The 25,193-nt window shown below is 35.5% G+C and overlaps 2 protein-coding genes across 2 annotated transcripts; both read left to right on the top strand.

Moving 5' to 3' along the window:
* The first annotated feature begins 400 nt into the window (after positions 1 to 400).
* LOC116107895 (protein TSS) lies at positions 401 to 16,600 on the top strand. Its single transcript, XM_031394168.1, has 23 exons — positions 401 to 706; positions 846 to 910; positions 986 to 1,078; positions 1,154 to 1,226; positions 3,682 to 4,020; positions 4,122 to 4,183; positions 4,507 to 4,638; positions 4,965 to 5,006; positions 5,129 to 5,659; positions 6,273 to 6,427; positions 10,397 to 10,898; positions 11,095 to 11,157; positions 11,242 to 11,343; positions 11,655 to 11,969; positions 12,047 to 12,139; positions 12,252 to 12,353; positions 12,446 to 12,550; positions 12,735 to 12,868; positions 13,102 to 13,285; positions 13,651 to 13,782; positions 13,957 to 14,069; positions 14,157 to 14,238; positions 14,731 to 16,600. Exons 1-23 carry the CDS (start codon positions 634 to 636, stop codon positions 16,351 to 16,353), a joined length of 5,115 nt encoding a protein of 1,704 aa, XP_031250028.1. The 5' UTR covers positions 401 to 633; the 3' UTR covers positions 16,354 to 16,600.
* Positions 16,601 to 22,866: 6,266 nt separating this feature from the next.
* On the top strand, positions 22,867 to 23,675 carry LOC116107903 (VQ motif-containing protein 11-like). The gene has a single exon (XM_031394174.1). It carries the CDS (start codon positions 22,980 to 22,982, stop codon positions 23,589 to 23,591), a length of 612 nt encoding a protein of 203 aa, XP_031250034.1. The 5' UTR covers positions 22,867 to 22,979; the 3' UTR covers positions 23,592 to 23,675.
* The last annotated feature ends 1,518 nt before the right edge of the window (positions 23,676 to 25,193 follow it).

Raw genomic sequence — 25,193 nt, 5'->3', positions numbered from 1 at the left:
CCACACCTTTCATTCATGTAATAATGTGCCAAATTAAGAGTCCTGATTTTAATTAATTACACTAATCACTCATGCACCGGTGAGACCGCAACCCAACGGCCCCAAACATCTGATAAAACAAAACTGGCTCAACTATAACTGCAAACCCACCATACCCACCACGTGTCACAATCTCAACGGCCCAAAATCTTGAACCCATTGGCCCACCAATTTGAGTCGTTGTCTTCATGCAAGTGCCGCTTCCTCCTATAATTAGAGAGAGAGAGAGAGAGATACAGAGACAGAGACAGAGAGAGAGAGAGAAAGGCAATCAGACTTTTAGCAACAAGGAGAGGCCAGGATTGCTCAACAATCCACAAAGAGGGTAAACCCAAAACCCCTTATCCTATCTTCCTTTACCAGTTTGTATTTCTTTTTCTTTTTTTACAAAAGCGCTTTTTTTGAAAGACATTTTCATTTCTGCTTCTGCTTGTTCCTATCTAGGCATCATTGGTTCATTCCTGCCGTTGGTGGAGTGAAATTTTTTATGTTGAATGTCTGTTGGTGACAATATCAATGTTCTTGCAACTGGGTTCTTGAATTTGTGTCTGGTTTTTTGAAGAGATTATCAAAGAGAGATTACTTGAAGTATCAATGGCTCCAAGGTCTGGAAGAGGGAAGTCTAATAAAACCAAGGCTGAGAAGAAGAAGAACAAAGAAGAGAAAGGTTTATTTCAATCACTTTTGAATCTATTTGACAGTAGTTTCTTTCTTTTTTTTTTTTTTGTTTCTGGAACGAAGAAAATCACTTTCAGAAGGTGTTGTTTGAATGAAAGCATTTATTCATATTTTTTGTTTTTGTGCAGTGGTGGTGCCTAGTGTTCTTGATATAACAGTCATCACTCCATCTGAATCACAAGTGATTCTCAAGGTAAACATATTCTTTATATTTTCTGCATTAATGGAAGATAATTAAATGGTATAATTATTTGTTATTTATGTGAAGGGCATCTCCACTGACAAGATACTTGATGTGAGAAAGCTATTAGCTGTGAATGTAGAAACTTGCCACCTAACAAACTACTCTTTGTCTCATGAGGTATTTTTATTTTTCACTATATATATATATATTTAACTTTGAATAAATATTTATAATTAATTAATTAATTATCAGGTCAAAGGCCAGAGATTGAATGACAGAGTAGAGGTGGTTACTTTGAAGCCATGTTTGCTGCAAATGGTTGAAGGTAGGTGAAACTCTTTTTCTCATAATAAAATTTCACAATCAGCATCACCCCTCCCATGTGGGTTCTTTTAATATCTTTTAATTTGTATTTATTTATTTAGGCGGGCTTAAACTATAAAATATTCTCCTAAACCATAAATTGAGTAGATTTTGTGGATGATAAAATTGAAAATATAATGAAAACCCAGTAAAACAAAGTGTGGGTAGTGGTAGTCCTTTCTTTCTTTCACAAAATTATTTTTGAGTTAACAACTTTTTTTCACCCAAATAATGATTTAATGACATTTTTTCACCCACAAACTTTTAAATTATTACTTTATCACTTAAATTTATATTCCGACAGTTCTAAGCTGTTAAATTTTTGAAAAGGGAAGGTCGATGAGTCTTTTGGTGATTGAGATTGATCGAAATTTGACTTGGGCGAGACGGTTGCGTAAATACAAATCACTTGATTGTCGGTGATTGGAGGGGTTGGCAGGAGTAAGATTGAGAGGTTTTGGTGAGTGATGATCAATAAAGAGAATAATGGTGTGAGGTTGTAACTATGCTAGAATATTTAAATAATAAAATTGTATTTTAAAAGTGGATGAAAAAAAGTTATTAAATTTTAAACTTTCTTGAATAATTTTTTAACCATTATAAAAATAGTAAAAATTATTCCTAGGAAGACGAAATTTGCATCTTCAACCTGACACCATGCTTCTTGTGGTTGTACATTGAGGCTTCAAGTATTCCCAACTCAAGGTACAATTTTAATAGCTCTAGAAATTTCAGGACTGACAGTTTGCAGTGGACCTTTAATATAATATTTATATCATATTTAATAGGACAAAATTTGTGCCCAAACCTTAGGCATTTTCCAATGTTTAGTATGCCTAATTTCTATTTTGTGCGTACGTATCTTTTTGGAGCGTTTGTCTAAATTTATAAGCTCTAAAATTAAGCTAATCTGTTTGTTTTATACTTTTTTGAACTTGGGAGTTGAGTTTATAAGCAAAAAAAAAAAAAAAAAAAAAAAAAGTTTGAGAGAGAGATATTTTTATTTTGTTTATAGCACTTTACTTATAAGTTAATTTGACTAAGTATATTACTATATTATCCTTGTTTAATTTTAAAATTTTATAATATATCTTTATTTAATATAGTATTTTATTTAGTTATTTTATAATAAAATATACTTGTAAACTATATTTTATCAAATACGTTAATTATTTATAATATCATTTTAGGTTTCACATACTTTTTTTTTTTATATTAAAAAAAACGTGTTAAACGTACATTAAAATTAGTCATGTTGTATCAGAGAGAGGTCAGATTTCACAATGAAGTATTCGGCTTGAAACCGTGATTGGAATAAAATCTAAAATGGGCAAATCTTGCCTTTTTGGTAATGGGTCCATTTTCATTAATTTCGCACATTGTTTTTATCGCCAACGCTAAGCATCATTAGCTTCCATTCCACTGCCGCCTTGCACTCAAAATTATTGCATATTGGTTGGTTCTGTTAGGGCCTCACTATAGGTCTTTCAAGTTTTGTTTAGTTGCATTTTCCTAATGCCAGGGCCACGAAGTTAATGACCGGGTATTTTCTATTATGGGTAAATATATTAGGAACTGAGGTTTTCAATGAGTATTCCTATTAGTAATTAAGGTCATCTCTATTAGCAATTGAAGTCTTCAATGAGTATTTCTATTAGAAACTGAGTCTTTAGTGGGTATCCTTATTAACAATTGAGATGACTCTTAAAGTTAATGATCGAGTAGGTGATTTGAACTTAAAACCTTTTAAATAATATACCAAAGAGTCTTGGTCCAATCATTCAGTCACCTAAGAATAGTTTACACGTAATATTATTATTCCAATAATTTTGTAGTTTGATATTTGGTATTGATTAGTGCAAGTGGGTGAAAGACACATGAGTTTAATATATATGGATAGTGAGGTCAAGGAAGCAAACGTTTATTCTTGTATTTTGGGTAGATGTAAAGATTCTTTCTTTTTATAGCTAATGGTTAGTTTACCTTATTTCATGAAAATGACCTGTCAAATGTGGCCATTGCTTGGCCTTATTCAAATTGCTATTCTATATTGTACCATAGAATCTAATCTCACTTTGTCACCCCACATAAGACTAAGATTCTTTTTAGGTTAGGTTAGACATGATTTATGTGTTTAAATCCGCACCTGTTTTATAAGTGTTGTTAATCAACTCCCGTATGTTTCATGAAATGGCAAAAAACACCCTATGTTTCTGATATCTATGGGTGACCTTTGTTATTTCAGCAAATATAAGGGGACTGACTATAATAAACGTTTAGTTTACTCTAAATCTTGTAATATTATTCATAGGTTCTCAAATTAAGTGAAAATTATATTGTTTCTATTTTAGTTCTAAAGTATGAAATTTTGCCCCTGAAATGTTTTGTTATTACATTTCTGCCACTATGTGGAACAGAGGACTACACCGACGAATCTCAGGCGGTGGCTCACGTGCGGAGACTCCTCGATATCGTAGCGTGCACCACCAGGTTCTCCAAGACCAGAAACGCCCGGTCACCGCCATCATCAGAATCACGCACCAAAAAGAACGGAAGTAGGCCTCACCAGCCTGCATCGAATACGCCTGCGCCGTCTGATGACCGAAATCGGCTACGCGCCACGTCACCCTCCGATGGCGCGTCGGTTATGTCGCCTCTGTCGTCTTGTTGGGACATGGCGGCCATTCGCCCGACGCCTAAACTCTCCGAGTTTTATGACTTCTTCTCTTTCGCTCACCTTTCTCCTCCGATCTTACGTAAGTTTACTATTATTTATTATAATGACTGTATTTATTTCGTTTTTAATATAAGAATTGAAGTTTATTAACATTTTTTTCTTTTAAATTTTGGTTTGCAGATTTGAAGAGATGTGAGCGTAAAGACGAAGAGAAACGAGATGGCGATTTCTTTGAAATTCAGGTGAAAGTTGTGACGATAAATTGATATTCTCAAGAAGCACTTTTTTAAGTACGAACACACGAAAGTAGTCTTGAAAAGAACACCTATAAAGTGATTTTCTGAAACTCAGAGAACGCTTTCTAAAAAGATAAAACTCAAAGTGAAAATTGTTTATGAAAATATAAAATCGCATCTGTTCTACTTTTATGTCATCTGCAATAACCATATTGTTTGGTGACATATGTTTTACGTTATTTTAATTTATTTATTTTTGGAATGTGATGTTTGCTGCTTTTCTTTGCCTATGAGTGTAGTGAAACTGAAAATGTGTTCTATGCATACAGATAAAGATCTGCAATGGAAAGTTAATACAAGTGGTTGCATCAGTTAAAGGGTTTTATACATTGGGGAAGCAGTTTTTTCAAAGCCACTCCTTGGTTGATCTTCTGCAAAATCTCAGTCGGGGTTTTGCCAATGTGAGTAGTCTAAACTTGTTTTGATGTATATCTTCACAATGGTTCCATGTGCTTAGCTGCATTGTTGCATTTGAATGTAGTGCTGCTATTTGGTTAGGTTGTAAAATTCTCTTCTTGCAATCGACTTTGTGTCGGCTCTAACGGCAGAGTTTTGCCAGATTCTACTTTTCATTTGGAACTCTACTTTTTTGTTTTCTTAACTGAAGCTATTCAATTGGTTTTGGTCAATACACAGCTGGATTGCATTGCATTTCATGGATTTGATCCTAGTTTTTCACATGCTGCTCTATTTTGGTTAATATTTGTGTTCTTTTTGCTTAATGCAGGCATATGAATCCTTAATGAAAGCTTTTGTTGAACACAACAAGGTAACATTTCCTACACTGACATGTTATTTGCCACTGTAAATGCAACTGAGACTTTATGGTATCTTTAGTTGAAAGAAAAGGTGTGTAAAGCTTTGATTAATTTATTTATTGCCCTTTTTCAGTTTGGTAATCTTCCTTATGGATTTCGAGGAAATACATGGCTTGTCCCTCCATCTATTGCTGAGTCTCCGTCAAACTTCGTACCCCTGCCGGCAGAAGATGAGAATTGGGGTGGCAATGGTGGGGGCCAGGGAAGAGATGGAGAACATGATCTACGACCATGGGCAACAGAATTTGCTATACTAGCTAACCTTCCTTGCAAAACCGAAGAGGAGAGGGTGGTCAGAGACCGAAAGGCCTTTTTGCTTCATAGCCAATTTGTTGATGTCTCAATTTTTAAAGCTGTTGAAGCAATATGCCGTCTCATTGATTCCAGTTTAAATGATAAAACAATAAATTGGCATCCTGGTGCAGTCTTGCATGAGGATCGTGTGGGGGACTTGTCCATCACGATAATACGTGATATTGCAGATGCAAGCTTGAAGTCTGAAGTAAAAATTAATGGCAATCAATCATCTGGCATGTCTGCAGAGGAAATTGCTCAAAGGAATTTACTTAAAGGGGTTACTGCAGACGAGAGTGTAGTTGTTCATGTATGTACATTTGTCTTTCATTCCTTCATCCTTTCATACACACACAAACACATAATAGGAAAAATTCACTTAAGTGAATTTGGATATATGGTAGTGGGATAGCTCTACCATAATGGGAGGCAATTTTTTTATTTGGGTTGGGTGTCCCTCATTTATTTTTTTTGTCTGATCTTTCCTGATAATGACCCTTTTACCTATATCCGTCAGTCTCTCTCTCTCTCTCTCTATATATATATGTGTGCATGTTGCTCAAAAGGTATAGTTCAGGTTCTTCCTGGAAATTTTAACTTTTGTGTATAACCTAACTATTGAGAATCCCACGATGGCAGCTCTTTTCTCTGTTTTTATCCTTGTTTTTTGATTTTCTCTTTGTAGCTCGTTTCAACTTAAACTATTACTTTTGGTTGTACATGATTGGACCATCTCAACTTGGTGAAATTGCAGGATTATTCAGCATGTTAGATTCTTTCTTTTTCTTTTTAGAATCAATATAATTATATTTTTTTTTGATAGGAAAGCTTTTAGAAAATCTAGGTTCTCTTTTCTTTCTTTATTTTTTTTTTTTAACAAAGAATTTTTGAGAAAGTGCACTTAACAATATAGTACTTGACAGGATACTTCCTCATTGGGCATTGTCATTGTAAGGCATTGTGGATACATTGCCGTGGTAAAAGTTGTTGGTGATGTGAAGAAGGAAAAGTTTGAAGCACAAGATATTGAAATTGAGGATCAACAAGAGGGAGGGGCTAATGCTCTTAATATTAACAGGTCTGAATTATGACTCAGTGCTTTCAATGTCAACAAATTTGAACAATCTCTGCTGTTTTGTGCACATAGCAAACCACATAGTTGGAGAATGTGAAAGTTTAACTTTATACTAACTAGTATGAGCTACACAGTTTTCTATCTATCACATTTGAATTTATGATGGGGGAATTTTTGCAGTCTAAACTGGATAAAAAATGTTTTGATTGCTGGTATTGGGGATATTTAATTCAAAGGAGTTCCTCCTTTTTCTGATGTTACAGAGGGACATAGTCATTGACCTTTTTAAGGGAATTTCATCTGCGAAATTCTTGCTGGGGTTGTCTTCTAGTCCTGGTTTGAGTAATAAACTAAAGAAACAAAAGCTGATTTCATGTTAGGAATATCCACTCTGCTAACAGCACACTGTAGACTTGGAAATGACTCTTCTTATTTGCAATAATTGGGGGTTCTCTAACTTCCAGGCACAATTCTCAAATGCATTGTGGTGTATCACGTAAATGATAAGGAATGGTTGCAGGAACACTCAGTAGCTGTCCTAAAAATAAAATGCCACTATTTTTAGTTTTGTGCCCTGACTTGTTTGCATTCATTATATTAATGAAATTACAACACACATTGTATATAAAATTTCAAAGAAAGATTAAAGTTGCGTGATAGTGCAATTAAGGTTGATGATAAGTCACTGAAATAGGTCAACTTTTGTCTTATCTTTTTTCATACTTTTGCAAAATTACTAACAGGTTTGCACTGACAAAACTTATGTTGCATGCATTCATGTCTTTCTTCATTTACGTAGTTTTGACGTGATAAATAATTTGCAGCTTAAGGTTTCTGCTGCACAAGTCTTTTGCTGCTGAATCACCTGTAGGAGGCCAGTCACCCCTGTGCAATTTGGATGATTCAGGAGCTTCTAAAAGTCTTGTTCGAAAGGTGATTAAAGAAAGTTTGACCAAGTTAGAGGGAGAGCCAACTGCTTATGAAAGATCTATCAGATGGGAACTTGGTTCTTGTTGGGTACAATATTTACAAAGGCAGGAAACACCAACAGATTTGAATTCTATGGGATCTGGGATTGATAATGAGGCTGAACATGCCGTCAAAGGTCTTGGAAAACAATTTAAATTTTTGAAAAAGAGGGATAATAAGCCTAACAGCACAAATGAGAAAGAAGAAAATGATACTGGACCATGCAGATTTAATGTGGAAAATAATGTCGGACAGCAAAGCAATGGGGAGCTCAATGGTGAGATGGAACTGAAGAAACTAATTTCTGAAGAAGCCTTCTCGCGTTTGAAAGAATCTGGAACCAGGCTCCATTTAAAGGTCTCTGAATCTGTTTCAAATAAATTTTGCATTTATCCTCAAAAACCAAAGTATATAATTTTCTTTTTTTATGTGTTGATGCTGATACTTCTCTTGCTCATTATATTCTTGTGATTTTTAGTACTTTTATTGTTGTGGGACAATATTCATTTTTGTTACCTCCAGAATAATTTTTTTAGTTTACTTCTTTCAACAGGCAATGGATGAGCTTATGAAAATGGCGTACAAATATTATGATGAAATTGCTTTACCAGAGCTGGTACTATTTTACTTGTTCAGAGCTTTTATTTTGCAAATGATTGTGGATGCCATATGTCTATATATCTAATTTTAATACTTTATTAGGTATCAGACTTCGGATCACTTGGACTTTCTCCAGTTGATGGCCGCACACTAACTGACTTTATGCATTTGAGGGGACTACAAATGCGCTCTTTAGGTCAAGTGGTAAGGAAATTTCTCCCTCTCCCTCTCTCTCTCTCACACACACACACATACATGTGTACCCATGGGCCCATAACACCAAGACACATACGCACTTGAGTTTTAGTCTTTTCCTTTGTAAAAGTCTGATTCTGTAAGTCAGCTGCTACTGCGGTGCTATTGTTTCCTTTGAATATATGCTACATGATGGGATTTTTTACTTTCTTCAACTCTTCCAAAACCTTGAATCTTTCTAGTCATTAGATAGAACTGTAAGACACAAAATTCTTTGAGAAATTGACTTATGTTTGTGTTAATCCCATTCTACAAATCAGGTTGAACTTGCAGAGAAGCTTCCTCACATCCAATCACTTTGTATTCATGAGATGGTTACTCGAGCTTTCAAGCATGTACTTAAAGCAGTAGTCGCATCTGTTAACAATGTAGCAGAACTTTCTGCCACTATAGCTTCGTCCCTGAATTTCTTACTTGGCAGCTGTGGAATGGGAGATGATCAAAGCTTGAATGAAGACCATGCTCTCAAAGTTCACTGGTTACGACAATTTCTTAGCAAAAGATTTGGTTGGTCTCTAGAGGATGAGTTTCAGCATCTGAGAAAGATTTCAATTCTTCGTGGGCTTTGCCATAAGGTAGTTACCATTATTTTTATATGCTTTAGCTGCTATCTATGTTGAAAACTTGAAATTTACTTGTAATTGTTTCCCAGATTGGGCTGGAGTTGGTTCCAAGAGATTATGATATGGAATGCCCGTGCCCCTTCAGGAGAGATGATATTGTCAGCATGGTTCCTTTATGCAAGGTAGCACTCTCTCTCTCTCTCTAAGTATGTTGCTGATTTACTTTTTGACCTCTCAGTGAGTTGGCTGTTTATAAATCTGACATTACTGTGCTATTTTTATGGTATTCTACAGCATGTGGGATGCACTTCAGCAGATGGAAGGACTTTATTAGAGTCATCCAAAATAGCTCTTGATAAAGGAAAAGTGGAGGACGCTGTCATTTATGGTACAAAGGTAATAACCCACTCAATCCAGACATAAAACTACATTTCTTTAAGTAGTTGGACATCAGTTGATCTCAGATCATGTATTATTTGCATTTTAAGGCGTTAGCAAAGATGATTGCTGTATGTGGCCCATACCATCGTACTACTGCAAGTGCTTACAGTCTTCTGGCTGTGGTTCTCTACCATACTGGAGATTTTAATCAGGTATCACAATCTTCTCAGCTATATTTAGGCTTTAGCTTTGGGATTTTAACCATTATTATATCTTCCCTCTGTACAACGGTTATTGAGTGGAAAGTTTGAGTTGCACATTCATCATTATAAACTGCATATGACTATGTGGGAGTGGCACTATTTTCACTCAAGATTTTTTTCTGTTTTCTTTTTAGGCAACCATATATCAGCAGAAGGCTTTGGATATTAATGAGAGGGAACTTGGTCTTGACCATCCAGATACGATGAAAGGATATGGGGATATTTCTGTATTTTATTATCGCCTTCAACACATTGAGTTGGCTCTGAAGTAAGTGAAAACTAGTTGTTTAATTTGTACTTGATTTACTAGAGCAATTACACTTGCGGCTTCTTAGTCTCTACCTAACTAAGCTCATATAATCAAAGAGTAAAGGTGGAAGTAATGGAAAATGGAAATTTCCTGTTGAACCTGTTCCTTTAACAGATTAGTTCTTTTAAAATTTTCCGTAGTTTATTTTCTCTTTTATCAGCTCTCTTGATCTCATTACTGCATTTTGGCAGATATGTAAATCGTGCATTGTACCTTTTGCATTTTACTTGTGGACTTTCACATCCAAACACTGCTGCAACATATATAAATGTGGCTATGATGGAAGAGGGCATGGGAAATGTTCATGTTTCTCTTAGATACCTACATGAAGCTCTTAAATGCAACCAAAGACTATTAGGAGCAGATCATATACAGGTCTCTCTCTCTCTCTCTCTTTCTCTCTCTCTCTCTCTCTCTCTCTATATATATATATATATATATATATATATATAAAACAGATAGATGGTATCTCATTTTTTACACAATTGTGATACAATTCTTGACCATTGGGTAATGCACACACTTGTGATAGCTACAAAATTACTAACAGGTTTGCACTGACAAAACTTATGTTGCATGCATTCATGTCTTTCTTCATTTACGTAGTTTTGACGTGATAAATAATTTGCAGCTTAAGGTTTCTGCTGCACAAGTCTTTTGCTGCTGAATCACCTGTAGGAGGCCAGCCACCCCTGTGCAATTTGGATGATTCAGGAGCTTCTAAAAGTCTTGTTCGAAAAGTGATTAAAGAAAGTTTGACCAAGTTAGAGGGGGAGCCAACTGCTTTTGAAAGATCTATCAGATGGGAACTTGGTTCTTGTTGGGTACAACATTTACAAAGGCAGGAAACACCAACAGATTTGAATTCTATGGGATCTGGGATTGATAATGAGGCTGAACATGCCGTCAAAGGTCTTGGAAAACAATTTAAATTTTTGAAAAAGAGGGATAATAAGCCTAACAGCACAAATGAGAAAGAAGAAAATGATACTGGACCATGCAGATTTAATGTGGAAAATAATGTCGGACAGCAAAGCAATGGGGAGCTCAATGGTGAGATGGAACTGAAGAAACTAATTTCTGAAGAAGCCTTCTCGCGTTTGAAAGAATCTGGAACCAGGCTCCATTTAAAGGTCTCTGAATCTGTTTCAAATAAATTTTGCATTTATCCTCAAAAACCAAAGTATATAATTTTCTTTTTTTATGTGTTGATGCTGATACTTCTCTTGCTCATTATATTCTTGTGATTTTTAGTATTTTTATTGTTGTGGGACAATATTCATTTTTGTTACCTCCAGAATAATTGTTTTAGTTTACTTCTTTCAACAGGCAATGGATGAGCTTATGAAAATGGCGTACAAATATTATGATGAAATTGCTTTACCAGAGCTGGTACTATTTTACTTGTTCAGAGCTTTTATTTTGCAAATGATTGTGGATGCCATATGTCTATGTCTAATTTTAGTACTTTATTAGGTAACAGACTTCGGATCACTTGGACTTTCTCCAGTTGATGGCCGCACACTAACTGACTTTATGCATTTGAGGGGACTACAAATGCGCTCTTTAGGTCGAGTGGTAAGGACATTTCTCCCTCTCCCTCTCTCTCTCTCACACACACACACATACATGTGTACCCATGGACCCATAACACCAACACACATACGCACTTGAGTTTTAGTCTTTTCCTTTGTAAAAGTCTGATTCTGTAAGTCAGCTGCTACTGCGGTGCTATTGTTTCCTTTGAATATATGCTACATGATGGGATTTTTTAATTTCTTCAACTCTTCCAAAACCTTGAATCTTTCTAGTCATTAGATAGAACTGTAAGACACAAAATTCTTTGAGAAATTGACTTATGTTTGTGTTAATCCCATTCTACAAATCAGGTTGAACTTGCAGAGAAGCTTCCTCACATACAATCACTTTGTATTCATGAGATGGTTACTCGAGCTTTCAAGCATGTACTTAAAGCAGTAGTCGCATCTGTTAACAATGTAGCAGAACTTTCTGCCACTATAGCTTCGTCCCTGAATTTCTTACTTGGCAGCTGTGGAATGGGGGATGATCAAAGCTTGAATGAAGACCATTCTCTCAAAGTTCACTGGTTACGACAATTTCTTAGCAAAAGATTTGGTTGGTCTCTAGAGGATGAGTTTCAGCATCTGAGAAAGATTTCAATTCTCCGTGGGCTTTGCCATAAGGTAGTTACCATTATTTTTGTATGCTTTAGCTGCTATCTATGTTGAAAACTTGAAATTTACTTGTAATTGTTTCCCAGATTGGGTTGGAGTTGGTTCCAAGAGATTATGATATGGAATGCCCGTGCCCCTTCAGGAGAGATGATATTGTCAGCATGGTTCCTTTATGCAAGGTAGCACTCTCTCTCTCTCTCTAAGTATGTTGCTGATTTACTTTTTGACATCTCAGTGAGTTGGCTGTATATAAATCTGACATAACTGTGCTATTTTTACGGTATTCTACAGCATGTGGGATGCACTTCAGCAGATGGAAGGACTTTATTAGAGTCATCCAAAATAGCTCTTGATAAAGGAAAAGTGGAGGACGCTGTCATTTATGGTACAAAGGTAATAACCCACTCAATCCAGACATAAAACTACATGTCTTTAAGTAGTTGGACATCGGTTGATCTCAGATCATGTATTATTTGCATTTTAAGGCGTTAGCAAAGATGATTGCTGTATGTGGTCCATACCATCGTACTACTGCAAGTGCTTACAGTCTTCTGGCTGTGGTTCTCTACCATACTGGAGATTTTAATCAGGTATCACAATTTTCTCAGCTATATTTAGGCTTTAGCTTTGGGATTTTAACCATTATTATATCTTCCATCTAACAACGGTTATTGAGTGGAAAGTTTGAGTTGCACATTCATCATTATAAACTGCATATGACTATGTGAGAGTGGCACTATTTTCACTCAAGATTTTTTTCTGTCTTCTTTTTAGGCAACCATATATCAGCAGAAGGCTTTGGATATTAATGAGAGGGAACTTGGTCTTGACCATCCAGATACGATGAAAGGATATGGGGATATTTCTGTATTTTATTATCGCCTTCAACACATTGAGTTGGCTCTGAAGTAAGTGAAAACTAGTTGTTTAATTTTTACTTGATTTACTAGAGCTATTACATTTGCGGCTTCTTAGTCTCTACCTAACCAAGCTCATATAATCAAAGAATAAAGGTGGAAGTAATGGAAAATGGAAATTTCCTGTTGAACCTGTTCCTTTAACAGATTAGTTCTTTTAAAATTTTCCGTAGTTTATTTTCTCTTTTATCAGCTCTCTTGATCTCATTACTGCATTTTGGCAGATATGTAAATCGTGCATTGTACCTTTTGCATTTTACTTGTGGACTTTCACATCCAAACACTGCTGCAACATATATAAATGTGGCTATGATGGAAGAGGGCATGGGAAATGTTCATGTTTCTCTTAGATACCTACATGAAGCTCTTAAATGCAACCAAAGACTATTAGGAGCAGATCATATACAGGTCTCTCTCTCTCTCTCTCTTTCTCTCTCTCTCTCTCTCTCTCTCTATATATATATATATATATATATATATATATAAAACAGATAGATGGTATCTCATTTTTTACACAATTGTGATACAATTCTTGACCATTGGGTAATGCACACACTTGTGATAGCTAAGATTACGTCTAACGTGTGGGTGTATATAATTTCAACTATTCAAAGTGCATAATCCGACAGCTCTATTACAATTGTGCAAAAGATGAAGTATTATTGATCTTGTCCTGCATGCGTGTGTGTGTGTTTTATTTATCTGCAAATTCTGTACTGTGTAATCTTTCAATAAACTGAACATTCTTTTTTTTGGCTTTTTTCACCTTGCAGACAGCTGCAAGCTATCATGCTATAGCCATAGCTCTTTCACTGATGGAAGCATATTCATTAAGTGTTCAACACGAGCAAACTACACTTAGGATACTGCAATCAAAACTTGGACCAGAAGACCTGCGTACTCAGGTAACCACATGTAGTCATATTTTTGTTTCTTGGTTATGAGGTTTGGCTATCTGGGTGGCTTCTTTTTTGTTGGCAATGTTTAAGAAAGGGGATTATTGAGATAGAAAATAAACTAGAGCTGTGTTTTAGGTGTATTAACTGTCATAAGAGTATCCCATTTTTTATTTTTTGCAGGATGCTGCTGCATGGCTTGAATATTTTGAATCGAGAGCACTAGAGCAACAAGAAGCAGCACGAAATGGAACTCCAAAGCCAGATGCATCCATTGCAAGTAAAGGTCACCTGAGGTATTAATAGGGTATTCCCAAATTACTTGCTTTTACATTTGTCTATTATTTTTTGGTGGCACCAAAACCTTTGATCCTTTTTTGCAGTGTATCAGATCTCCTGGATTACATAAGTCCTGATCAAGATTCTAAAGCAAATGAAGCACAGAGGAAACATCGACGTGCCAAGGTAGTAGATAGCTCTTGTGCATTTTTATGTTCCATTTTGTTTTCTGTGCTGTTGGATGCTTTAATTAATTGCGTAATAGAGTACATTCTGCTGGCTGCATATAGGTTCGCATTTACTGAACAAATATGAGTAATTCCTGCATCCATTCAAAAAGCATGTAACTTCTGTAAGATAGGATTTTCTCCCTGTTTAGTAAACTCTGAAGGTTGCAATTAGAACTTACTCATTTCCTATCATGCTTATTATTGCTATATATATGAGCTTGACATATTGTTTAGATAACAGCTTGAATTCCCATTTAGTGGAGTTTTTCTGACATTAAAATCACAAAATCAAATATCAAGTGTCCAAATGTTCTTACACAAGTTCCATTTAATTATCCTATTTCTGATCTTAAGCGTTTACTAATATAATTTTACTACTATGCAAGAACAGGATATGTTGACTTATTAAGAATTCTATGCTTATAATGCTTTTGATTTAAATTTTCAGGTAGTGCAGAATAGTGAGAAGAACCATGAAGGAAACCATGATGTGATAGTTAAAGATGCCTTGCTCCATGATGGAATAAAAGACAGCAAGACTGTAAAAGAAAGCAACAGGGAGGAAGTAATGATAAGCAAGGTTCATCCTGAAGAGCCAGAACAGAATGATGATACTACTGGATACAGACCAACAGTCTCTGGTGAACTTGTTGAAGAAATAACTTCAGATGAAGGGTGGCAAGAAGCCAATCCAAAAGGGAGGTCAGGAAATGCTACTGGCAGGAAATCAGGCCGGAGGCGACCATTTCTTGCGAAGCTAAACATAAATAATTCTGAACATTCAAAACTTAGAGAAAGAAGCTATTGGCGAGAAACTTTATCCCCAGCACAGCAAATAACTCCAAGGATCAGTACAACTGAGTTGTCACCAATGAAGGATTCTATTAAACTGCAGGCAAAAGCTTCTGGTTCCAAAGTTTTGACCAGTCCATCAAGTCTGACTGCCATGGCTTCCAAATCACTATCTTACAAGGAAGTGGCTGTTGCACCACCAGGTACAGTTCTAAAGCCATTACTGGAGAAAGAAGTAAGTGACATAAAAACTGAAACCCAGGTGTGCGGTATCGAACCTGAGACATCAAAAGAGGAGACAACTAATGATATCTCTCTAGCTGAGGATTTACATGATGATGGTCAAACAAAAGAAATTCATGAAAGTGTAACTCCACCGGAAACTACTGCTGCAGAACCTCAGGATGTTCCTTGTTCATCTAACCATGAAAAGCTGATAGAAACGAATGGGAGTAAGCTTTCTGCTGCAGCTGAACCATTCAATCCAGGAGCTCTCTCCACGACTCACACACTAAACTCAGTAGCTGCCACAAGTATTTATGATGTAAGAGTTAGTCAAGGCATGCTTGCAGAGCCAGCTGGACCTCCGCCTGCTGCCAGAGTTCCTTGTGGGCCTAGATCACCGCTCTACTATAGAACCAATCATTCTCACTTCATGAACCATGGTTTTCCAAAATATCGCACTCCCACCATGGAAAGAGATGGATTTGGGTCTTCAAGAATCATGAACCCACATGCACCTGAATTCGTACCGAGAAGAGGTTGGCAAACAAATGCTGGAAATGCAGATTCAAATGCCTTGAACGAGTCAAACTCTTCAAATGAAACGAGCGAGGCAGAAGATGAAAAAGTTTATAAAATCTCCAACAATGAAGTTAAGGATGATACTTCAAGAAAGAGCTGTTCAGAAGCTGAGAAGTCAGAGCTGGCAAGGCAGATACTGCTTAGTTTCATTGTAAAGTCAGTCCAGCATAATATGGATGCTCCAAATCAGTCTGCCGGTAATGAGAAGAAGGTTGAGAATTCAGCAAATCCTTCAGATGCAATTGCAAATGACAGTGCGATCATAAAAATTCTTCATGGGAACGAGAAAGGCAAGGCAAACTTAGCTTCTCAGTCTGATGATCAAGAACAACCAAAAACGAAAGATGTAAACAATACTAGTGGGGATGGTGAAGGATTTATAGTTGTCACAAAGCGGCGAAGAAACCGACAGCAGTTCACTAACGGGGTAGCTGGGCTGTACAATCAGCAATCAATTTGCACTTCCGTTCGTTAAAGAAAGCACTGGAATAAAAGACACAGGGAAGGTACTGTCCTGTTTTATTCGGCGATATTTCTTTGCTTCTCTTTTTGACACTGTAGAAATGGTTGGACAAAAAAAGAGGGGAAGTTTCAGTCATATTTGATAATATTGATTTAGATTTCTTTTTGGATGCTCCAATAAATGTGTACAAAAAGCTTTCTTCTCCTGCTAAGAAACATGAGTTGATCAATAAAAGTTGAATTGGCCAATTTTTGTAGCATGAGGGTTGTTTTCTTGCTTTATTATCTGCCTCTTGTAAATGTAAGGATATTTTGTGTTTCGTTATAAAACAAGAATTGGGATGTTGCTGGATGAATTTTGACAAGTTAGATTGAAATTTTTAGTTGCTTGGCTTTGCTTTCATGTGGTTCACCTTCATTGTTGTATTGCAATAATCATCATGAAAGGCAAGTCTGAAAGAAATTCCTCCAATTGAAACTGAATGTAGACAAAAACCTATTTATGATTAATACATAAATATAATTCTCCAATGTAGTCAAATTGTCGAACAACAACTCTAAATGTAAATTAACCCCAAGGGATTGGCCTGACGATCAAAACGGTTTGCTTCCTTTATTGACTTTTTAGGTTAGAAACTTACGGCTATCTACCACATTGTGATTTATCTGATCCTTTGAGCTTGTAGGGTGTTCAATGAACTCCATGGATTAGTTGAGGTACGCACAAGTTAACCTGAACACCCCGGTTAAAAAAAAAATGTACAGAGACAACATGAGTGATGCAAAACAATCAACTATTGAACCAAAAAACACCCAAAACAAAAATCATCCTATTGTTCAAACAATATATGCATGTCATTTAATCATCATCGACACACTTGAAACATGAAATAAAAGCATTTTGAGTGGCTCTATCTTCCCAGTGAAGTTCTTTCCACCAAATCTTCTTCTCCCTTAATAATTTTACGCTCCTTTGCGCTGTTCGAATCAAGCGGAAGTTTCTTAAGCTCTTGACATTTTTTTACTAAAATCTTCTTCAGATGTACGAAGCCATTAATGTAAGAAATTCAACTTTTGCAAATAGGTTTACATTTCCTGACATTTCTGGAATCTTATTCAATATTTCAAACATTGATTATCTGGTTCATGTTAGGACAACTTGATATACTAATAAACTTGAGGTTAGGAGCAAAAACAAGCAATGTCAAGTTCTTAGCAAAAATTTATTCGGATTCTCAAGGTTGCGAAAACCATAAAAGCTGTGATGATTTTCGTACTTCTGGCGCATATTCGATCTTCAACTCTTCCAAATATTTACAATCCACAATGTATAGTCCATTCAGAGGCTCCATAGGTAAAACACCGAGTGATTCTGCATTGTCGAAGCATTGAAGATAGAGAATAGAACTTAGAGCTTTCTGAGACCTCAAAATTCCTCTTACAAGAATTCAAAATCAGAAACTCCCCATAACCGGAATTCAAAAACTTGATCTCTAAACTCATCTATCGAGTCCTGGCAAACATGCTTATACTCAAACTCCTCTTAGAGGATTAAGGTTGGCTGCTGTGCACCCATGAGGATAAAAGTGCATACTACAAAAGTTTATGGTTTATTGGTTTCACATTTTGATTTTTCAGTTTCATGTTGCATGATGATACATTGTTACAGTGATGATGCTGTACTATAGCAGAACCCAATTTAAACATGTTGATGTGGAAAATGAGAAAATTGCACCAACCAGAAGTATGTGATTGACAATGTTAGAACCACGTTAGATGAACGCATAATCCCGATGGATCGGTTCTAGAATAATACGATGATGAATATGCAGTAATTAACATAAAATAACAAAGAACAAAAGACTTTTTAAAGTGATTCGACTGCTTATCATGTAAAACTTACGTCTACTATTATGTTATTGAATATGTAAAATAAGCGATCTACTTTGACAAGAGTTTCTAATGAGTTCTTTGCAATCTCTTTTCGCCGTCCCCCCAAAATAGATGATAATAGGATTTATATAGTGTCAGTTAAGTAATTGAGTTTGAAACTGAGATCCATATCACAAGATATTTACATACCAACCGAGGATTTATCTGTTATGTATTTCTTGCCCAACAAAACCAAAACACTTTTAAATTTTGTTTGATATAGCCATTGACTTGGTAGATCAAGTAGTAGTGAATTAAAAAAAAAATTGACATGCGCCACAAATTAAAGCTAGCTATTACACTAGTTGTAAAAATGTGTTCTTTTATAAGTTAGGTGAATGGTGTTGTTGCACTTTGCCTACTTCCACTCGTCCAGTTCTCTTGCCAATATTTAAATACAATTGTATTAAATTATTAATTGATTTTAGTTTCCTAATTCAATGATATTATATTATTATCCATACTTAAAGTTATTAGGAAAAGTATTTATTGATGGATAATAAAATTTATAGTAATGCTAGGTTTACAACTTAATCTCGTAACCTCCGATATGGTAGTTTGTTATTGGTTAGTTTACAAATGGGCAAACGAGATACATACAAGCAGGCGAGACCTATTTTGCGAACTAACTAATAACAAACTGTCACGTCGAAATTGTGAAAGAAGGTTATAAGATTGGATTGTGGATTTAGCATTATTCTCAAATTTATAATATAGAATTTTTATCTTATCACATATTCAATGTCTTAAACGAAACTACTAACAAATTCTTTAGAGTCCATCAGCCAACCACTGCCGACAAATTGCTTCTATTTGAGATGTGAACCTTAAACCAATATTGATAAATTCAGTTTCATAAAACATGAATTAGTAACATAAATAAAATATACCTAAGCAACAATGAAATCATCAAACCATTCAAGCCGCAGCATTACAGAATTAATAATAACAACAGAAATAATAATAATTTCACGTACAATTCGCAAACTTGTTGCATGAAAAATGAGTTTTATTGGATTTAACTTCCATCGACCAGTCGAGTGATTAATTAAAACTTTTGGGTATATAACTCAAGAGGTCTTGAATTTGATTTATTTCAATTGCTAATAAGGGTGACCATTGAAACTCTTACCCGGCTAGTGATTCCAAGTTCCTGAGGGATTAGTTGAGGTGTGTGCAAACTGCTCAAACCCCTCTAGTCATAAAAAAAGAAAAAAGAAAAAAAAGAATTTAAGGATTTAATAACAATTCACCTCCTCTTCTTCAAAATTAACCTTGCTCGTGGATGCCATGAAAATCATGAACAACTAAAAATCTAAAAACTAGAAAATATAATTAAGGGAGGCGTTTGGTTCAGGGAATATTCGATTACTGGAAAGTTAGATTATCTTAAAAATTATTGGGAATCTTTAGGAAAATGTGTTTAGTTAATTGGTGTGTATGATATATTAATATGTTTGGTTGGGAGGAATAAATTGATGGGTATGTTATTTAAATTACTGAATTGTCCTCTAATTAAATATTATTATTATATTATTTTTTAATATTGATTATTATTTGGATTATATAACCCCCCTCCATTTAAAAACTTAGTAAAAACAATCCCATAATAAAAGTTTGGAAAATCAACAAAGCACCCCCATCAACCCAGCCACTGTCGACCGGCAATCTAACGACGCATGGGAGACAGGAAATGGCCTCGTGCGCCGTATGGCCATTTTCGACCAGAGATCTGGCCAGAAATGGCAAGACGTGATAGATCTGGCTATTGACGGCCAGATCGATGGCCGTTAACGGCCATGTACCATCGATTTGGCCATCAACGGTTAGATTCGTCAATCTCGCAGTCAACGACCAGATCCGTCAATCTGGCAGTTAACGGCCATATCAACGCACGACGGCCATTTTCAGCATTCCGTGCGTCATTCCGACGGCAAGTGGGTAGGGGTGGTGGCTTGAGCAGGCTGCAATTTGTTTTAAATTTAAGGTTAATTTTATCCAAAAAGTTAATTAATTGAGGTGAAATAGTAAAAGACATATTCATGTAAATAAATTAAAAAATAAGGGTATTATTGTCCTAAAATTTTATTAATAAGAGATAGAATTATAACAAAAAAAGATTACCACGATAATCTTAGAATACCTAAGAAAATGGAGGTAATCAAATTATCTCTAATATTACCAACAGTAACTATTATTGGTATTTAAAAATTACCAAAATCTTATATTACTTGACAACTAAACGTGATAATAAAATAATATAAGATAATATAATTCTAGTAATCTCACGTTACTCCCAACCAAACGGGCCCTAAATGATATATTTATTAGGGGATTTCTTATGTTTTGGGATATTTATTAACGTGGGTAAAAGTTTGTCAATTAGTATATAAAGGGAATAAATTAAATTTGAAGCTTATGAAAGAAGAGACAAGAAATAAAGAAGAAAAGAACAAACAAGTGTCCATTGAATTAATAAAGACAGAAAATAAAAAAGTAAGAGACATCCTAACCATCCCAGAAAAGCAACACAAAGACAGAAAGAAAAGGAAGAGTAAAGCAAACAAAAACACAAAGCCAAAAGTACCTCCTCCTGATCCTGATCCTGATCCTGAACAAACTTGACTTTATTTTTCTCTCTAATTTTAATGTGCAATTCCCTTACGCAAACAATGGGATAGAAAAACAGAAACCGAAACTTACCCCATCAGGCCATCACCCTGATCCCTCAACCTGAAAAAAAATAAAATAATACAATAAAGGCATAAAGATTGAAAGAAAATTTACACAAAGTCTGAAGAAAATTCTGATAAGCCAGCTGCTTTCTGCAGACTCTCTGCAAAGTCTCCTATTTCTCTCATCGTTTCTTGTTTCAATGCCCCGCTGACCCTGCTTCTCTCTTCATCATTCATTGCCAGCTATCTACCATTCAAATTCAAAGCATGCAAGTTTTTTATATTTTAAGTTTTTAAACAGATGAATTTCTCCAGGACTCTTTTTCTTAGCCATTATTATTACACATGGAGTAAACGACATGTTTCCCACCCAAGGTAATGCGAAATGGCAAGTTCCCACCCTTGTTTCATAAGTTTCAGATTCCATCCTTAAATTAACAGAATATTGATTAATATGTCAGTCAAAGGTTAAAAGGTCATTCCCAATTAAACATTCAAACTGAAAATGAGCAGCCACTAGATCTACCCCATACAGCCAAAAACCACCGCTAATTACAAACACTTCCTAACCCAATCAATAATCTATTAAACAATTTAATCACATAATACAAATTACCTACTATCAATCAGTCATCAAAGAAAACAAGAGAGAAAAGAAAAATTGGGAGGAAAGAAAAAAAAGAGAGAAATCCACCGTTCAAAGGACAATTGCTTGGGAATTTTTACAAACAGGTGGAGTGCAAAAATTTACAAAGCTTCGATCGTCCTCCCCAAAATTCCATCAATCCCAGAAAACAAACTCAAAACACTTCTTAACCGATCCCAAACGACTTTCAAACAACACACAAACAATCTCCTTTCAAAATCTCAGCAAAAAAACTCCAATCAACACCAATCTCGCCGAAAAAGCACAGCACAAACGGATGGCAGATTCGCGCCGATAGGCGCCGGATCGTGAAGCGACTAAACTCCAAAAATCCGGCCACCAGTGGCAATTTAAAATTTGTTAACAGTGTTATTTTTAAGGTGGGAATTTAAAATTTATGAAACCACGGGTGGCAAGTTGACATTTCGCTTTACCTTTAGTGGGAACATGCCGTTTGCTCTTATTACATCAGGAAAGACATTTTGCGTCACTTAATGAAAAGCATTTAGACTTCATAAAAGTGGCTTATCTTTGTGGTTGTTGGCTCAACACTGTTTTAAATGCATCAGTAACCAACTTTACCCATTTGACACAATCCATTTCTTTTCTATTTTAACAACTTTCGCTAATAGTATTTCTTGAATCCCTAGTATTATTAGTTCTGGGATAACTTCATTTAGTAGTAAAAATTGGTTATGAGTTAATCACCTCGTTAAAATGAGCTTTTAAATTGTCCTCCTAGACATTAATAGGGGTGGATACAAAAGTTTTTATTTCACCGACAGTTTCAAGACCCAGAAGATAAATTATAGTGCGTATAAATTAACTCATATACCTAAACACTAATAAAGGGGTGACCACGGGAGCTTTTAATTGGCCAACAATTCCAAGACCCAAATGATTAGTTACGATGTACATAAATTCGTCTGAACACTCAAGTACTAATGGGGTAGTTATTAAGACTCTTATCTAACTGACATTTTTAAGACTAAAGAGATTAGTTGAGACGTGCTTAAGATAGCCCAAACATAAAAAAGAAAAAAAAAAATTGGTTATGAGTTTATGATTGATTAAGTAGAGTTAACTTGAGAATAAAGTATGAGAAAGAAAGAATTGAGTTGATATATTATTGACCCTTTTGCTAACCATCTGCAAATAAAAACGTGCACTCAAAATATTAATAACTGAACCGAATAAACATACTTTAATCCAAAGATTCTCAACCCCAAACACTGCCTAAAAGTCCACAACCAAACCTTAGTGGAAACATAAACGCCATTTCTCAAAGCAAACAAAAACTAATCAAAATCTTTCTCTTTTTTATCTTATATATATATATACTTACATGTATGTAAACCTTTCATTTCTTTCTCACCGATCTCTTTCATGGCTTCCACTTCCCACGCCACCACCTCCACCGTCGCCACCATGTCGCAACAGCCACCGCCAGCTTACCCCTCTGACTCAGCTTCACCCAACACAACTTTTGTCCAAGCCGACCCTTCAACGTTCAGGACAATAGTTCAGAAACTAACTGGCGCACCCGACGACCCCGCGGCCCCGAAGCTCCCTGTAACTCACCCAATCCACAACGTGGGTCCGAAAAGACCAGCATTCAAGCTCCATGAACGAAGACAAACAGCCAAAAAGCTCGAAATCAAACTCAACAACAAACCCAACAACAGTAGCGTTAACCCGAACGGGAACTACGAGCTCTGTTTCTTCAAGCAGCGTGGAAATTCTTTCCTTGTGTCGCCCGTTTCGACCCTGGAGTTTCTTTCGCGCGTGAGCCCGAGATCGCCGATGGAGGAGGTGCACGCGCGCGGCGGCAGTCCGAGGGAGCTGTGTGAGGAAGAAGAAGAGAGAGCCATTGCTGAGAAAGGATTTTACTTGCATCCGAGTCCATTGAGTACGCCGAGAGGAGCTGAGCCTGAACTTCTTCCACTGTTCCCGTTAAGTTCTCCAACAAGTAATGATGCTCATTGTTCTTCTAATTAGCTCATCATTAATTGAGATTAACTTAGATTATATTATAGCTTTAGTTACATTGGATTTGTTTTCTAATTTGTATTAATTGTATGTGGGGAGTTATATATTAATTAATTATCTTTTATTTTTCAACTTTGGTGTTCTTCTTTTTGAAGTTGTCTCCATTAACAGACTGAAAAATATGCAATGCTCAGTATCCTTGCCAAATCTCTGGTTGGAATTCTCTTATTCTATTGCCACGTGTATCCACGCGCTATTATTGCGTTTCTTTAGGGTTTATATTTCGACAACCTTTTCTTATTCGGTTAATTAGTTAACTTTCCCAAAACATTATTATTTATTTATTTTTATGATCCAGGTGTCGGAGTTAGATTATGCATATTTCCTAAATTCAAAAAAAATTATTAAAAATGTATAATTTTGTAATATTTCTTGGACCTTTTTTTTTCTTTTCAAGCAAGTAAATTAATTATTTTTTATATCCTAACTAATTGAGTGGCATTAATTAGGACATAGAAATTCCCTTTTAAAACTTTTGGTTTAATTCCAAAATAGTTATAAAAAAAAAACAATTTTGGAAAACTTTATATTAAAATTTTAAGGAATATTTATAACAATTTTGGAAAACATTTTAATACATATTATTCATGATTTGTTACGCGCGCTTACTGGCGCGTAGGCAGTTGTTGTGAAGTGTGATTTTCAGTTATTTTAATTAGGGTAAATAAAATGTGTTGATATTAAATACTATCCGTCCATCTTGATGTAAATCTTGGAAAAGGATTTTAAGAAAGGCATTTAATGGTGGAATTATAGATGGCAGCCGTTGGATTTAATGAAAGAGGAAGGAAGCGGCGCCTTTTTCTGACAATCCAACGGGCTAGATTCGTCCTTGTCTTATTTATTACAATCCACTTGCTCTGCTCCCTCAACGATTAAATTATTGTAATGTAAAAGTCATTGCTACAATCTACCTATTTTTATAATTCAAATTTTCAAATCAAATCCAATCTCCACCCTTCGTTACCACGTATTTCCGTGATCTTATCCAATCAATCTGAACCCTTGATTTGAAATAATGAAAATCATATAATTAGTTGATTTTTTAGATCTGAAGATGAAGATTTGTTTTAGCTTATGTTTTAGTGGCATGTATTAGGGATAAGATTATTATTATTATTATTTTTTATTAAGATGTTCGGGACAGTTTGCATACAACTCGAGTAATTTTTCGAAACTATTGAATAGTGAATATCCTACAAATCTAATAGATCAAGTAACTCGAGTAATTTTTCGAAACTATTGAATAGTGAATATCCTACAAATCTAATAGATCAAGTAAGTCACCAATGTAATAAGTGATTATTTGGTGAGACGAACACAAAACCTATGAGTAACTTACAGTCTTGTCATTTGGCACTTGATGTTTACCAAACCTCAGTACTGATTAGATGGCAAAAAAAGAAAAAAGACTCATTGATTTAATCCACTACAAGATAGGGAAAAATTAAGTGAAAAAAGGTAAGGGGACTATGCAGCTTTTCTGCTCGTTTTAAACACAGTTTTTGGGATGCTCGAGCATGCTGTTTACCAAAGCTCATAATTGATTAG

This window comes from Pistacia vera, unplaced genomic scaffold, assembly GCF_008641045.1.
Source record: "Pistacia vera cultivar Batoury unplaced genomic scaffold, PisVer_v2 Contig549, whole genome shotgun sequence".
NCBI classification, from domain to species: Eukaryota; Viridiplantae; Streptophyta; class Magnoliopsida; order Sapindales; family Anacardiaceae; genus Pistacia; species Pistacia vera.
This window is presented reverse-complemented; position numbering and strand designations above follow the sequence as displayed.

Excerpts from the sequence above, each read along its gene's own strand:
- LOC116107895 (XM_031394168.1), top strand. The coding sequence starts at position 634 with ATGGCTCCAAGGTCTGGAAGAGGGAAGTCTAATAAAACCAAGGCTGAG. Across the intron at positions 1,227-3,681 it reads TTTGCTGCAAATGGTTGAAG|AGGACTACACCGACGAATCT; the intron begins GTAGGTGAAACT and ends TATGTGGAACAG. Across the intron at positions 5,660-6,272 it reads ACGAGAGTGTAGTTGTTCAT|GATACTTCCTCATTGGGCAT; the intron begins GTATGTACATTT and ends AGTACTTGACAG.
- LOC116107903 (XM_031394174.1), top strand. The coding sequence starts at position 22,980 with ATGGCTTCCACTTCCCACGCCACCACCTCCACCGTCGCCACCATGTCG.